The sequence below is a fragment of the Pholis gunnellus genome (assembly GCF_910591455.1).
Source record: "Pholis gunnellus genome assembly, chromosome: 15".
NCBI lineage: Eukaryota > Metazoa > Chordata > Actinopteri > Perciformes > Pholidae > Pholis > Pholis gunnellus.
The window spans coordinates 12,993,339-13,008,565 of record NC_136542.1 but is presented as its reverse complement, the minus strand read 5'-3'; the positions used below and the strand labels follow the sequence as shown (position 1 = coordinate 13,008,565).

Below are 15,227 nucleotides of genomic sequence, written 5' to 3'. Positions count from 1 at the left end.
AGCTCCCTTTATTGCTGAGTTACTACAGAATAAGACGACTGACTAATTGTACCTGCCTATGCTAGTTTGGTTAAACATGGGACCGGCAGGTCTTCCCCTCTGAGACAGATCCACAAAGAGCACACGGCTTACTGCTCCGGAGAGGTATATCCAAGGACATTTAAACTGATAAAGAGTTCACATTTAGGTAACAATTTTAGTTCATTTTTTTTTTTTTTTTTACCGGGAGGAGAACAAGAGAAAATGGCCACCAAGTTCACCAGACTTTGAACTGTACACTCAGTCTTCCATTAATAAATATATACATGTCCTGGTCAAGTCCAGGAAAAACAACAACAACTGTGAGACTGTGAGTCAGTTCGTGGTTGTTGACACCTCTGCTGTCTTCAGAACAAATTTAAGGAACTTTTTTTGTTCGCCGAGAAGAAGAAACCTCTTTATCTTGTTATCAAGAACTGGCAACTACTTATTCTGAAGATGCTGAGGGGCAGAAGGGTCCTTCTTCATATACAGCATGACCACTGACAATTAACAAAAAACAAAAAATTATTACTGTACATAGTATTTCTTATATATTTTAAATTAATCTGCATTTTATATTTATACTAATAACCAAGTTTTGAATTTGTTCTTTTTTTATTTAGTGTCCCAGGGTTCCAGGAGAAGGAGTGAGAGAGGTCAGTCTCTCTCCTGCCTAGCACAGTCAGTGGGGGTCTCCTCCTGAGGGCCCTCAGCCTTGGTTCAAGTCACTTTCTGTATCGCTAATGCAGCCCTCCGCCGCTGCCGTGGCCAACCAGCCACCCTCCGATCAGACCTTGGCCTCCAGCATCTCCAGGAAGAGTTTGTGCATGGGCACCTTTCCCTGCACCTTGATGCTGTAAAAGTGCTGCACGGCCTTGGTGGCCGTCTGCCGCAGCAGAGGCAGGGTCATGAGCAGCTTGCCCGCCCGCCGCGGGTCCTCCTGGTGCTGGCTGCTCTCGTAGTCCTGCAGGGCCTCGTGGAGAGCGTCCTGAAGCTTCTGCACCGCCTCCATGTCCTCTATGTGCATGGAGTCTGATGGGAACGAGAGCAGAGATAGGAGTTTGAAGATTGATGGGCTTTTCAATTTTTGTCAAAAAGAAGGGAAAAAAAAGTAACTTTTAAGAATTGTAGCCTGCACTCTGAGACAGTAGTAATATAACAGGAGTGATGGGATTTTCTAAAACTAAATTTAATCTCATGATTGATCTGTACTGCTTTGTCAGTAGTAAAAGGTAGCAAACACATTATCAGTATAACTCACACGCCGACAAGATAAAGAATGGATCATAAAAAAGAAAAAGGAAAAAAACATCTGCTTTATTTCATTTAATTATTTATTTAGTCTTTGGTGCACCGGGCGGGATATTCATACGGCCCTTGACCAGCGAGACTGAAAATCAATGTTATCCTCTAGTAACAATAGCATGAATAGCACCCAATCTCTTCTGAGCGAGTACACATTAAACACCTGACTGTTCCAAAGGACAGATTGTTAACGGACAAATAAACAAGGAAAAGAAAGGGGCTCCATTAGAGAATTGGACGCCACGAACAAGCCTGAGATGAATACAACACTTCCTTTCAATTAATTTTCCTCCTTCTCCCTCCAAGGAGTTTCTGTCCATCCGACTGGAGGAAAAACAAATACTAATGGGTTTATTTTACAGCTAGATGATCATCGAAAATATAGCGGTTAAAACTGGCTGTAAATGTTCTGTGTTATTTGTCTATATATTAAAAAAAAAAAAGGTTTATCTTTCCATATTAAACCAAAACTGTGACTCTCTCAGCTTCAGTCAGCCAAGATCTTTCCCACCTTCTGGCCAGTTTTAGAGCGGTCTACAGTTTCAGTCTGGCTTCTCTCCGGTGTTCTTCGCTCCTATAGTGTTTCGCTACACTGCCACCGTTCTTTCCCGATTCTATTGTACATCATGTTACAGCACTCCCCTCTCATTCTGGCCTTTTTTTTTCTGCCTCTCTTACGACCTCCTAGCCTCTCTCAGGGACAGTCTGGGGTCACGCTGTCGTTCACTGGCTAACCCGTGTCTGGCACTCCGGTGGCGGCATGTCATTGGCTGCCTGACTCGTCTCACCTTGGCGGTGCATATTTTACCACACGGGACAATAAAAAGGCAAAACAGATTTCAGACTTCGCCCCAAATTCATTGACTGGAACAACTGTATTCCCAAGACCTTGAGACATTTCTCACCCTGACGGTTTTCAAATCCACAGTGGTAAAATGAAGTAGGTCGTTTTGTAAAGTGAATGTGGGAGGGAGGGAGGTGAGAGGGGGGAGGATGGAAGAACAAAAGGCAAAAAAAAGAAAAAAGAAAAATCTCAGATGAGGATGTGGTGTGACATAATTATCTCTTGTTCTTTTCACAGAGGCTGGATTCACAACCTAACAAGCTGGGTTTTTTTTCAAATCAAACTCATCATTTCTCCCTGTTTTCATGCTTCAAACACGTTTTAGCAATAAACCTGATTTGAACCTATTGTAATTGAATGCTTTGCAGGGAGAGGAAAAAACAAAAGAGGAGAAAATAAAAAGAGAGACAGCGAGAGAGAGAGAGAGAGAGACATCTCAACAGATGGGCAGGAAAAGAGGGCAGGAGACGGCGAGCATGCAGCGTGTAGTCTTTGGAGGAGGGGTAGACTTAAAAAAACAACTTTGAAGAAACAATTTCCTCGCAATCCATCAGTGAGCCCACGTCGATGCGATTGATAAACTGCTAATTACAAAATCAATCGCTATGAATTTTCACAGCTGTCGGACCAGGGGGGGCTCCCGGGAGAGCGATCTCCCAGAGACCTTGTTCTAACATTCCGGACACCCTCCTCCCCCCTCTTCTCTCCTCGACCCCCATCTCTCCGCTCTCCCACACCCCACCTCCCTACCAAAAGCTCTGTTGTCGGACAGCAAAGGCCCACCATCAGCATTTTCTTTTTTTCAGTCCCCGGACAAAACAAGCGAAAGCGGCCCAGTGACCCAGGCGTGCATTGATCAGAGCGGGACAGGTCCTGCCTCCTCAGAAGGAGCCTGTCAATAGCGGCGTGCCGTCTTCACATTGAAACAAACGACGCCCATCACTGCCTGATTCTCATTCCATTCGACTTAACACATTTTATTGACAGCCCCTGTGCTCCTAATGAAATGCTAAATTTATCTCCCGTGGCTGCTTGTGCCCTGCAGCTACTGTTATGGAGATGGGGAAGGAGTGCTTGAGAAATACCACAACATGGAAGGTGTTCAATTAAAAAAAGCTCACTCCTCCACCCCCCTCTCCCCGTACACTGCCCTTATCTTTTTCTCCATCTCTCCATCTCACGCTCCAAACTAAAGGTTACGCTGAAAAACTCCTGAAAAACTAAGAAATGTAATTTCTGAAACTGTGTCAGACAATAGCTCACTGTTCTGGATATTACACTGTCTGTGTCTATTACTCAGGTCCAGTCAGGAAAGAGTGAAATAATCCGAGTGAGTAATACACGTGAAGAATGTTATGTTCGAGTCTTGATTTCTTTCTTTAAATAATGGTACAACTTCAATGTATTCTTCATATATATTGTGTGCATATTAATTTGTTATTTCAGCAGATATGAATGCTAAAGGATTCACTTAACATTATTCAAAAAGAGAAATCTATTACATTTATTTTAGTAGGAAAGTTAAGATGTTTTTAAAACAAAAACAAATTACATTGTGAAATGAAACAATAGGAGTAATATTAAGCAAATAAATGCCTGCTTTAGGAAAGGTTTGTTCTCTGAAAGTAACTCTAAATTGTAAAAAAATATTAATTATTGGTGTTGTATTACATATACATGTATATATATATATATATATATATATATATATATATATGTGTAAATTAAATAAATAATTTCCCTTTTTTTATTGAGGTAAAATGTTCTGATGTTCATTTAAAACTTGCAGTAGCTTTCATTCAAATGCACATAAAACTTGCCTCACTGATGAACCACGACACGTGAATGTTATTTATGATGCGACAGTGTGCTGAAGATGCCCCACCTGAGTTCGCGAGAGCGATGGCCTTGAGGGTGACAAACTCTTCCTTCTCCACTTTGAGCTTCTTATATTTGCGGACCAGCTGCAGGATGGAGACGTAGAGGTCGAGCAGGCCCGTCAGCCGCGAGTGCTCCTCGTCCATTATGTAGTCCTCGGCGTACACCAGCTCGTCCTCGTATGGCAGCGAGCGGAACACGATGCTGAGGATGAGGATCTCCATCCAGGCGCTCTGCAGTAAACTCATCTGATCTCCCAGAGAGAGGGAGGAAAAGCCTGGAGGGACAGAGGGGGAAACCGTATGAGGACCGTATTTCAGTTTAAACATGCACATTTGTGCCTCTTCCATGATTCCGCCAGAAGTCTTCTTTCATTAGATGGCTTTAAAAAGTATTTTAAATTGAAAGAACAGATGGCACTTTGACTTGATCTGTAAACCAAACCCGACTTGTCAAGCCCCGGCAGCCCGGAGTACATGCCGAGGCACATGTTAGCGAGTGGTGTTTAATTTTAAATGCGCAGTGGAAGGTCCTCTTTGAAGCCGGTGTCAGAGCACTTGAGTGGGCTTTACTGTAAGTGAGGACAGTAAATCGGTGCAAAGGTCTGGGATACACAAAGCCATGTGGTTACCCCTTGTATCCTGTCACACCTCTATTGGTGTGCGGGGGGATTAGCGCCGAGACATATTCTCATTGGAGGGGTTGAGGACATGACATGCACTGTGTCGCGGGAGGAGGCGATGAGGGGACATACGTACACACACACACACACACACACACACAGCAACACGCACAGATACGCCAACATGTGTCCACCAGGAAAACAAACACGCATGCACCCGCGGATCGTGACACCCATAGGCCTACGTATGCACATAAATCTACACACATAAAAGTACAGAGAGAGAGAAAGAGAGAGAGCACAGGGGTCACCTGGTTCAAGCTCAGCCTGAAGACCTGCTTAAACCAGGGGCCTCATTCTCCAACAGCAGCTGTAAGAGCTGAAATTGGCTCGGGCGCATCAAACCACTGTCATTTCCCCTTCAACACCTCTACATACGCTGAGAATAGAACATTAAATAAAACAAACCGCTAGAGCCCCGAAAGATGAGCTGTGAGAAACTCAAACAAATTAAAAAGGGTAAAAGCAAAAAGAGAAGGGAAGAGAGAGGGAGGAACAGATAGCCATCTCATCCCTTTTCCCTTCGTACTACCCTTCAACTGTCAACAAACTGCATGAACTCCCCCCCCCCCCCCCCCCCCCACGCTTTCTCCTCCATCTCCCACCTCCCCTCCGTCTGCACAGTGTGCCTGCAGGCGGCATATTAGGCTCTTCAGCTCCACCCATGATTAATATGATTGCTTTTACAAGTTCGCTGTTGCCACGCTAGCTGCCACTGCGTGATTAAGAGGCGATAGATTACAGTATTGACCAGGGCGCTCACCGCACCTATTCCCCGCATTTTCTCTTAAATATAAATGATCTCGCTGGGTTGCAGCCACCAGTCTGATGTTTATCTCCTCCTGCCAGGACACCGTGAACACACACACACACACACACACGCACACACGTGTGCAAGCCGAGAAGAACAAGAGACATGATGAGGAAGCGTGAGAGAAAGTAAAGAAGAAACGGGATGGAGAGAGAGAGAGAGAGAGAGCGAGAGAGAGACAGGCAGAGAGAAAAGAAGAGCCAGGCAGAGTAGTACCTGAGTGTTCAATTTCCCTTATCGTGGTGATGACCACTGCAGGGGTAGAGCTGGAGGATACATTAATTAACAGATTGTGATCAAAATGTGAGGGCCTTCACATTTTGAAGGGGAATCAATAGTCAGTAGAATAGAGTGCTAACAGAATGGTGCTGGTGTCCGACTGGACTGGTCAGAGGTCTGAAGAGCCCAAATTAGACCCAACAAAGCAAACTGCCGAAAGCACTCAAAGCACTTTGCTATTATCAGTGGAGGCAATAAGCCATATTTTGTAAAGGCCTGTGCCATTACACATATCCAGACTGCATCTTAAAATCTTTTGTTGTGTTATTTCCTTGTCTGCATACGTGGCCATTAACTTGTACAGACTGCGGACTGGCCGGAGGGAAATTGTCATGCAAGCGTGGACGCGGTCTTGATTGCCGCATCAGGTTGGCATCACAATCACAGGCAAGGCTTTGTCTAGCCTTTTAATGCCAAGGAGGGCTGAAGCGGAACTAAAGCGCTGCTCCCAATGTGACAGCCCGTGTGAAGGCCTTGTTCAGGGTTTGCTGGAGAGGCTTTAGAGTTCTGATACAGCAGACACCTCTCAACCATATGCACACATGCAGCCCAGCAGCCTACAATTACCTTTGACGCTAAAAGTCCTTGAATTTAATCCAGTGTTGTGAGATGGAGAGGTGGTGTTTTTCCTCTGCTCCATCCCCTCTCTACAGGGCCTAAATTATCGCTCCAAATGGGATCTCGTGTCGTTGCCTCGCCTTTTTCCACTCAATTTAATCGAGTAATGAAGTGACTTCCCGACTCCGCAGGTCACGCGGCGCTCCGGCCGCCGCACTCTGAAGGTGGCCCGGTTAAGTGCCGTCAGAGTGGGTGATTTCCTCTAATGAAATATCAATATTTACATCTTCATTTCCAGCCCACTGCCTTGGCGGGGGTTTGACCAAACATGACACAATATTGACCAAATCAGAGAGGCCTGTCTGCGCGCTTGAAGGGCCTTTTCCACTCCACTGCTGAGTGCACCTGCAGACTTCTGTCTTTGTGGCATGTATACAGAGATAATAACAATGCAGCGCTTTTCTTTCTACACTTTGGCTTAAGCACCCTGCTCATACGGAGATCATATGGCCTCAAAAGGGATTTTCACTTTCAAATTGATCAGAGGTGGCATTTATCTTGTATGGGCATGTCTGAAATTCAGTTCAATATACAAAAAGGAATAAAAACATCTTTAACTAACAAAGAAACAACAAAACCGAGCCCAACTGGCGACTAACTGCATCAGGACACCATCATTCATAGCTCAAAAGGTAAAAACAAGGCCACTGAAGACCAACAACAGAAGCCAAAACCGTCACCTCTCCCTTTATCTCCCCAAAAGCACTCGGCTGTGGGCAGGAGGGGGCAGCCCAAACCCACAGACGGCTGCTTCAAACCCCTCGCAGAGATTAATCAGACCACCGTTTCATCTGCCAGAGCACAGGACGGTCCAAAATGAAATGCTGTAGATTTCTGTTGAGCTGGAGTTCATATTCTATTAATTTATTATTGTTTCCCTCTCCCCGAGGGCCATTAGCGCGGGTAATAAAAAGAGATGTAATTACGAGGCACGGTGGCCCCCTCCAGCTGCAGCCCCCTCGTAACTCACCCTCAATCAGACAACATCGCAGACAGAGGGACGGAGAGGAAAGGGGGAAAAAATGGCGAGAGAGAGAGAGAGAGAAATGAAGGATAAAAGAGAGGAGGAGATATGAGCCAGAGAGGAGGGAGATAAGGAAGAGAGAAAGAGAGCAGCGAAAAAGGGGGACCGGAGGACGGACGGGGAAGAGAGAGATAGAAAGTGGAAGGAGAGTAATTCTGGCCGGACAGCAGCTGATCTATCATGGCTAGCTATCAGAAGGACAAGCAGGCCCTGAAGACTTCTGCCCAGCGGCAATCTCACCTCAGCCAAGTCAAGTGCTCTCCGGGCTCCAGTTGGAGTAAAACTGCCCCTAACAGGACCCCAGAGGTTCAACACATCTTTTTTTTTTTTTTTAAACCTCAAACTGAGCTGAATGATCATGCAGCCATAAGCTTATTCAATATCAACCCTTTTTTTATTTTATTTTATTTCGGAATAAAGAAAAAAAGAGAGACAAGGGGAAAATGTATGCACCTCTGATCTTGTATGGATTCCTCTGATCAGGCAGAGTGACACACTACGGTGTTAGATGTATAACCAATACAAGAATGAAGGGCAATTTTGAGCTGCTTCGTACTGGTGTGTGTGTGTGTGTGTGTGAGAGCAGGTTTGCTTGTGTGGATGTATGGATGTGTGTGTGTGTGTGTGTGCGTGCAGCTAGCGACCATGATTCTCCTTGAATTTACATGACGGCGTCAGGAGGACCCAATCAATAGCAGCTTGGTAATAAATTGCTGCGCTTGACATAAATAATTTGACCTGCAGTCCAGCCACATGTACAACACAAACAGCTCAGTTTGCTGCGAGCTTTCCCTGGACACTGATTTGATGACACCAAGGCTGTTTTTTTTTTTTTTTATTGAACAAAATCATGTCAGTACAAACTAGATTGAGTTGGTGAAAAAGAGGTTGACATCTGAAATTCATCTTTTTTTTTTTTTTTTTTAGCTCTAGCGCCGACTTTTCAAGAGAGCGCTATCTGCCTTCTGTCAACGTGATAACCAGCCCATTATCCCATTGTAAGTAGCTGGGGAATGGGTGATTTGACCAGTAGCCTGTGAACGTTGTGAGGTTGAAGAACGTTAAATACAGTAATCCTCTTGTTTTAATCTGCACCCTGTGACCTCCTGACCCTAAAGGAGAAGTCTTTAGCCCTCCCAAGGGTCCCACTGCCCAATACTGACGTTACATATCTCTGTTAAGCCCCAAAGACCGGGACGAATCAGTCTTTAATCATTGCCATAATTACACATAATTTATCTCCGCTGCCATCAAGCAACATTGCTTAATGAGGGATGGCGCTCTGCTGACGATCACTTAAAGGCACATTTTTCTACAAAGTATTTTATATATATATATATATATATAATATGACACAAAAGTTTACACAGATGCTACAGTTTCAGATTTTGCACTGATTCAACTCGGTGACAAAATGAACAGTGCACACACAAATTGGGATGCTGCATGTACCTGCTCATGTGTCACAGTAACTAAACAAAGCCCTCCCCCACCCTGCCTGGCAGATGTCCCTTTCCTGGCCCGGCATACTCCTGACTGCCTGTCTGCCTCCAATACGCCCCCATCTCAATCTCCCTGCAGCTTTTCTGCCTTCCTCCCGCTCTCATGCCTGGGTTCAGGCCTCGGCATCCACCTGATTGCTCAATCTATCTTTATCTCCTGTGTTGAAGCCTACGTCAGAGGGTAAATTGAATATACTAAGAGCTGTCTGTTGGTGTCTATATTTAATAAAGTGCACTGATGAGGTGCTGATTTATTGCCGGGCAGTATTCACACTCTATTACAAGGAGATTACGCAGCTTGAGTGGGATCAGGCTGGCAACACAGTAAGTAGATTTCACAATTTAATGGCAAAGAGAAAACAGGAGCCCGGAGGGGGCTGGAGGAGGGTGGGCTGATGGGTGGGTGGGTGATTATGGTGGAGGGTTGAGCTGACACAAACACGACAACATACAAGAGGCGCGATCTCTTTTTAACATCGCTGCCTCCACGCTAACAACTAACCCGCCAGGCGGTTGTCTGTCAAATGCAGAGCTGATGAGCTGGAATCCAATAAAGCACAGATGATGAATATTCCCAAAACACCAGTAATGAATAGAACAATACCAACAAGACTATTTCATTAGATTAATCTGGTCTGAATCTAATACCCCAAAATGCAATAACACGAGGAGGAGGTTTCTTTTTTTTTTAGAGTAGCTTTCAAAAAAAAAAGAAACTAAAATGAATTGAAGGCATAAAAATGCTGTTTGAATATTTTACATTCTAGCGGTGGAGATGCCAGAGAAAAAATATTTTTTATTGTCTAGGAGCAAAGCAGCAGCAGCAGCAGCAGCAGCAGCAGAGTCAATGTTTGCTTGGCCCTTTAGCCTTCAGAGAATTCCCCGCTGAAAACACTCAGGCCTGGGAAGGTGGGAGCGGGCAAACACCAAACAACGAGTACCTCTTGTATAAGCAGCATGCATGGCAGTTTTTACATATGAACACATGGCATTCCCACCGCGGGTGGGAAGCAATGTGGGGTGACATGAGGCCACAGGGGTCACACTGGTATCCCACCGCCACTGAAGAAGTCAGCAATGTCAAGGTGGTAAACAGGTTCTAGTGTACTGAAGCTGTCAGTATACATCCCTAAACCTCTGGGACAGAGTGAAATGATGCTTTACGGGATGGAAGGGGGCCAGAGGGATGGACAGTGGACTGCTATGTGTGTCAAAGGTTGTTAGCACCTTAGGAGCAACAAGCCATCTGTCAGCATCCCCCTAACACGGCTCCTAATGACCCTACCCCCCCTCAGGCAACAGCCGCGTTAGACTGCTTCGTGGTGCTATTTGGAGCAGTGACACTAGTGTCCAAAAGCTCTGCAGTGATTATCAGTTAATCAAAGGCAGATTCAGAATGAGGGCAAGGCTGGCAATGGCAAACCTGTGAAAAGGCTCTTGACATGTGACACCAGCCTTCAATATCTACCTCGTTGAACTAAGATAACAAGTGCACCTGATCTGATTGATTCACTGTGCTCTCATTTCATCTGAAATCGTAGAACAAAAAGGTGTAAAACCTGAAAAGCACTTCATGTATGCACACTGACCTTTCGCGGTATGCTAAATATAGCCGGGATGACAAAGCTGACATTGGACCCTGTAAGGCAAAGATACCATCTACACTAATGATAGAGCTTTGATATTCTCCAATCGCCCTCCAATTAAAACTCGATAGGGCCACTCTACTCCACATTATGCCACTTTTCAAACGCGTTTACAAATGTTAGCTGAGAATAGGGGGAATTAAAAATCAATTGGGAGAAGGTAAGTGCCAATTTTCGCGACATTTAAATTGTTACATTTGGACTTTGGTCATTGGCCCATCTGTCAATGGCCTAATCAATGTGGTCTACTTCATAATGAACTGTTAATCTTTTTAATTCCATTGCCTAAGGCTGCAAAAATCTATCAGAATGCAATCAGCAGTTTTTTCCCCCCCTTGTTCCTTTCTTGTCCCGGAGCGGGTGGAGGGAGAAATATGGTAGTAACCGAGCATGGTAGGCTGCCCTGGGGTACAGTTGTTGCATGAGTGTTAGTGCATGGAGTCTCGCTCAACCAGTGAACCGTCTCTGATCAGGTTCAGCCATGTACAACTCAATTATGCAGCCATTTCATGGCCAGAGGACAACCACTGTCCTAATACAGACTCCACCAAAGGGACAGGCACGGACCGAGCACTTAGCTGATGTCTTTTTTTTCTGTCAATTTTTTTATCTAAAAAGAATGTGTGTTTTTCTGATACGAAGTGAAAAAAAAAAAAGACCAAATATAAAACAAAAGCGCAAGTTTGACTGCGTGTTTTTTCATACAGAAGCAGATCAGAATAATCCACTTAACGTCTACCATCTCCCAGGTGCTGCACATTGTTTAGCGCATCCGTCCAGCTCCAGGTACTGGAACACAGTCGGAACAGACGGTCAGGCTTACTGCATCAGGTTTTGGGTTAAATGATCATTATCGACGCACTTGGAATGACAAGTCCTCTGTAACAATCTGCGCAGCAAATCCCATTAACGTTATGAATCTATCCACTGTACAATAGGCGTTAGTATAATCTGATTATCAGAGCTTCAACACTATGACACATAAAATCCGAGTTAGAGTGTACACATATTAACATCATGTTGCACTACCGGATACAAGTTAAAGCCTTAAACACTGACTGTGTATTAAATGGTGTGTTAAGACTATGATATATTTACTTATACTATCTGCTTCAGGTTTTTCAGTGGCCTCAGATGACCTGTGAAATAATCTGTATTTTTTCACCAGTAAGATATAAAAAAAGACGACAGACTCCTCTCTATCTGTTCATACTGTGTGTGTGTGTGTGTCTTAATAAGTAACGTCTCCAAGCTTGCACAGGAATGTTCTCGTTTTTGTGCACGTCTGCGACGCTGGTGTGATTTTTGGGTCACAACCACGAGAGTGTGTTATCGGGTCAGTTGTGATCCAGTCCTGACTAAGCTCCTTGTTAAACTCTCAGTGTGCTGACCATGCAGGCCCGTGGGGAGTGATCCAAACAGTTTAGACGCATAAGGGGCCGGGGCTGAGGCCATGGGCTGGGAGCATATCCATCTCTAATCTCCTTACTATCAGATCTGTACCTGATTAATACCTCTCCTTCTGAGAAGTACTCTAATACCTTTTCAGTACAAAATGCACCTGCACGAGGTCAGCTGGAGTCCACTTCACTTTGCTGAAAATAAATAAACCTTCTTAATCTATGAATTGAAATCGAAATGTATCTTCTGAATTCACGGATGTGATCCAAAAGCATGCACACACGTGTGTGTGTGTATGTGTGTGAGAGAGGCCGACAGCATGTGTGTATGTGTGTGCGTGCTGTAGTGGTCGCACATTTCCTGCATGCTGACAGCTCTGCCTGTCCAAGTTATGCTGATGAGAAGAAGAGGTTATGGAGGTGCCGCTGAGGGACACATTCATTTAGTTTGTTACCCCTCCGTGCCTACAGCAGTGTAATGTTATAGAGTTATGGGGGGTCAAGCTCAAGATCAAGGAGAATCTGCCTCGGTTGCAAAAAAAAGCGGCTAAACAATGTGTTCTCTGTCAAAATCACAGGAAAACTCTTGAAGGAAGCAAAATCTCTGCTGACGTGAGGCGCTGTATCCTTAATTCAACAGCCTCTTATAACCTAACACCTCGTCTATCAGAATGTCTATGGGGCAAGGAAGAAACATGATTATGCCCATCAATAATTCAATGTATGTGTGCTTGTGCTTGAGTTTGTGTGTGAACGTGTGTGTCTGTGTGTGTGTGTGTGTATGTGTCTGTGTGAGATATGATGTCTTGTTTGGTTGGGCAGGTCCCCAACTTTGTTCTAAATCTCCCTGGTGATTACAACATACATTGGCACTGGGTCTGTGTCCCCCCCCTCCGTTCAATGCAGGGGTTTTAGATGCACTCTATTGATTTGTTTCTTGCACAGCTTTGTCCATTTTGCACCCCCTCCATCCTCCACACACCCCGAGGCTGTATGAGCTGCTGTCATTAATTATCTACGTGTGTGTGTGCACGTGCTTATTCATGCAGAGTGTGTGTGTGGAGAGGAGACAGAGAAAAATAAAAGTGGCGAAAAGTAAGAGCGAAAGGGTCAAATAAAGACAAAAAGGAAAGCAAAAATCATTTGCTTTTATACCTGGGATGTGCTTGGCCCAGCCGATGATGACCACAAGCTCACGGTCAGCCAAGTCGCACAGCGTGGTCAGAGCCTTGATGTCGCTCTCCGGCATGGTGGGGTCAGGCATGGCATAGATCTTCTCTGGCTCTGCCACCAACAGGTGAGACACTATCTTTGTGACTGAGGATAGAGGAGGAAGGAGGGGGAGATGTCAAAGCAAAGCAGAGGTCAAAGGGCTTTTCACTGCAAAGCTCAGCCAGGCACGAAGATGCATCTCGCTGATAAACACCGGGCATTGGTGAAATTGTAACACGGTAGAATGGTCTCAATTTCAGTTTCTTTCTCTGTCTCATTATGCAAACTAATGGATGGAGCTTGAATTTGTCTGAGTGAAATGAAGGCACTGAAAGCACTTATCCCTACAGAATGCATACAAGTGGAAAAAATATATGTGTGAAAATGTGAGAGACTAGCGTCCTCGAGCACTCGGTCGTTGTTTAATATCGGTCATCTGCTCGAGGACTTATTATAATTCAGCTCCGACCGCAACAACACCTGGCCTATTTTTTTGACCAATGAGTCTCTCAACTGCCCAAACATGGAGGAGACGGGAGGAACACGAGGCTGGAGGGAGACAATGGGCTAGTGGCGGAGCAGTACTCACGGGGCTTTTTGGTGGGAGGAGGGAGCGTCAGGCCAAGGTACGGGTTGTTATCGTTGTCCAACCTCCGCTTGTATTTCTGTCTGCCACCTCGCACGCGGTCCAGACGCACCCCTGGGTTAGAAACGACAGGGACATGAGATTAAGAGAGTGTATTTTTTTTCCTACAGCAGAGTGTAAGGGAAATCAAATACATGAAAATTGGATGGGTAAAAAAAAAAGCGAATTAATATTTGAGATAAAGGGCGATACATTGGAAAACATGCAAAATAAATTCTAAAATGTATTACACTAGAACAAATATGTAGCATGATGATCAGAGATGACACCCAAACATATTCTGTACTAGATCATGTGTAAAAGTACTGCATAGTGACATGTGTGTGTGTGTATGTGTGTGTGTGTGTGAGAATGTGTCAGAGGCACGGCTGCCTTCCCATATGTGGTCCATGCCTGGCTGGTCTACTGTGACACAGCTGAGCCCAGAGCAGGTCTAAACATATGAATATTTAACGCAGGGTCAATGATCTCACAGACTGGCCCTCTAATTATTTAGCTTTTGGGGGTGAGGCAGATTGCATACTAATTAGCTGCCAGCGACAAGCCTCTTTGCGTGTGTGGGTGCGTGAGCTCAGGTGAGCGCTCTTCGGGTATCGCGAAAAGGAAACTTGACCGGCCCACAAGTGAAGACACAGTCCCACACACACTGTACAAAACATCCGCTGTCACACTGCAGATAGATAACTAGGTATTGCTTTCCCATAAAAGACCCTTATTTCACCCCTCTTTCACCGGAGTAGCACTGAGGCCTTATCACCCCCAGCCACACCTAGGGGCCAGGTTCCACACTGATACTGTAAATGTCAAGCCAGCCTCATCATAACATAAGTTATTTATTATCTCATTATTTGATAAGAATGTTTTCATTTGGATGTCTTTTCTATTCTATTTATTTTCAACACAGTTAAAATATTTAATCTACACTGTTTTATTTATTTGATACCACCGGTCACACATTTGGTTATTTAATGTAAGTGTATGCAAATTTGTATATATAATATAATGTAATATAATCTGCATTTCCATATATAGACCAGCGTGTCACTGCTCCCTACAGCCTAAATATCCTTGATATCTTAATCCTGTCAAGAGGGAGAATCCCTTAAATTTACATTGTATGCATAATGTAACCCCCCCCCCCCCCAAACAAATTTAATATTAAAGGGTGGATGAGAAAAGGCTCAATGAAATGCTTGCGGTGGAGGAGGAGTTAATTTGTCAGTCGCCCGCGTCCTCTAAGCGGACAACACCCGCAGCCAGAGCACTTCCTTGATGATTTCATCACTTTATAACAGGGAGGACGGTGTCAAACCCGGGCATTGTGTGGCCACTGCAAATGAGCCTAATACAATTTGTCCA

General features: G+C 44.7%; 1 protein-coding gene across 7 annotated transcripts in view; it reads right to left on the bottom strand.

Annotated features, from left to right (window-relative positions):
• Positions 1–713: 713 nt before the first annotated feature.
• The window catches only part of esrrb (estrogen-related receptor beta), a 39,098-nt gene continuing 24,584 nt past the window's right edge, over positions 714–15,227 (bottom strand). For 4 of the 7 annotated variants that reach the window (XM_079174755.1, XM_079174760.1, XM_079174759.1 and 1 more), the window contains 4 exons: positions 13,812–13,922; positions 13,166–13,327; positions 4,056–4,325; positions 714–1,053 (listed from right to left, as the gene is read on the bottom strand). In XM_079174755.1, coding sequence (XP_079030881.1) covers positions 809–1,053; positions 4,056–4,325; positions 13,166–13,327; positions 13,812–13,922 — 788 coding nt within the window. In that variant the 3' untranslated portion in view covers positions 714–808. Of the gene's footprint in view, positions 1,054–4,055; positions 4,326–13,165; positions 13,328–13,736; positions 13,923–15,227 lie in introns of all 7 variants that reach the window. The other 3 variants (XM_079174758.1, XM_079174756.1, XM_079174757.1) reach the window with 2 other exon arrangements.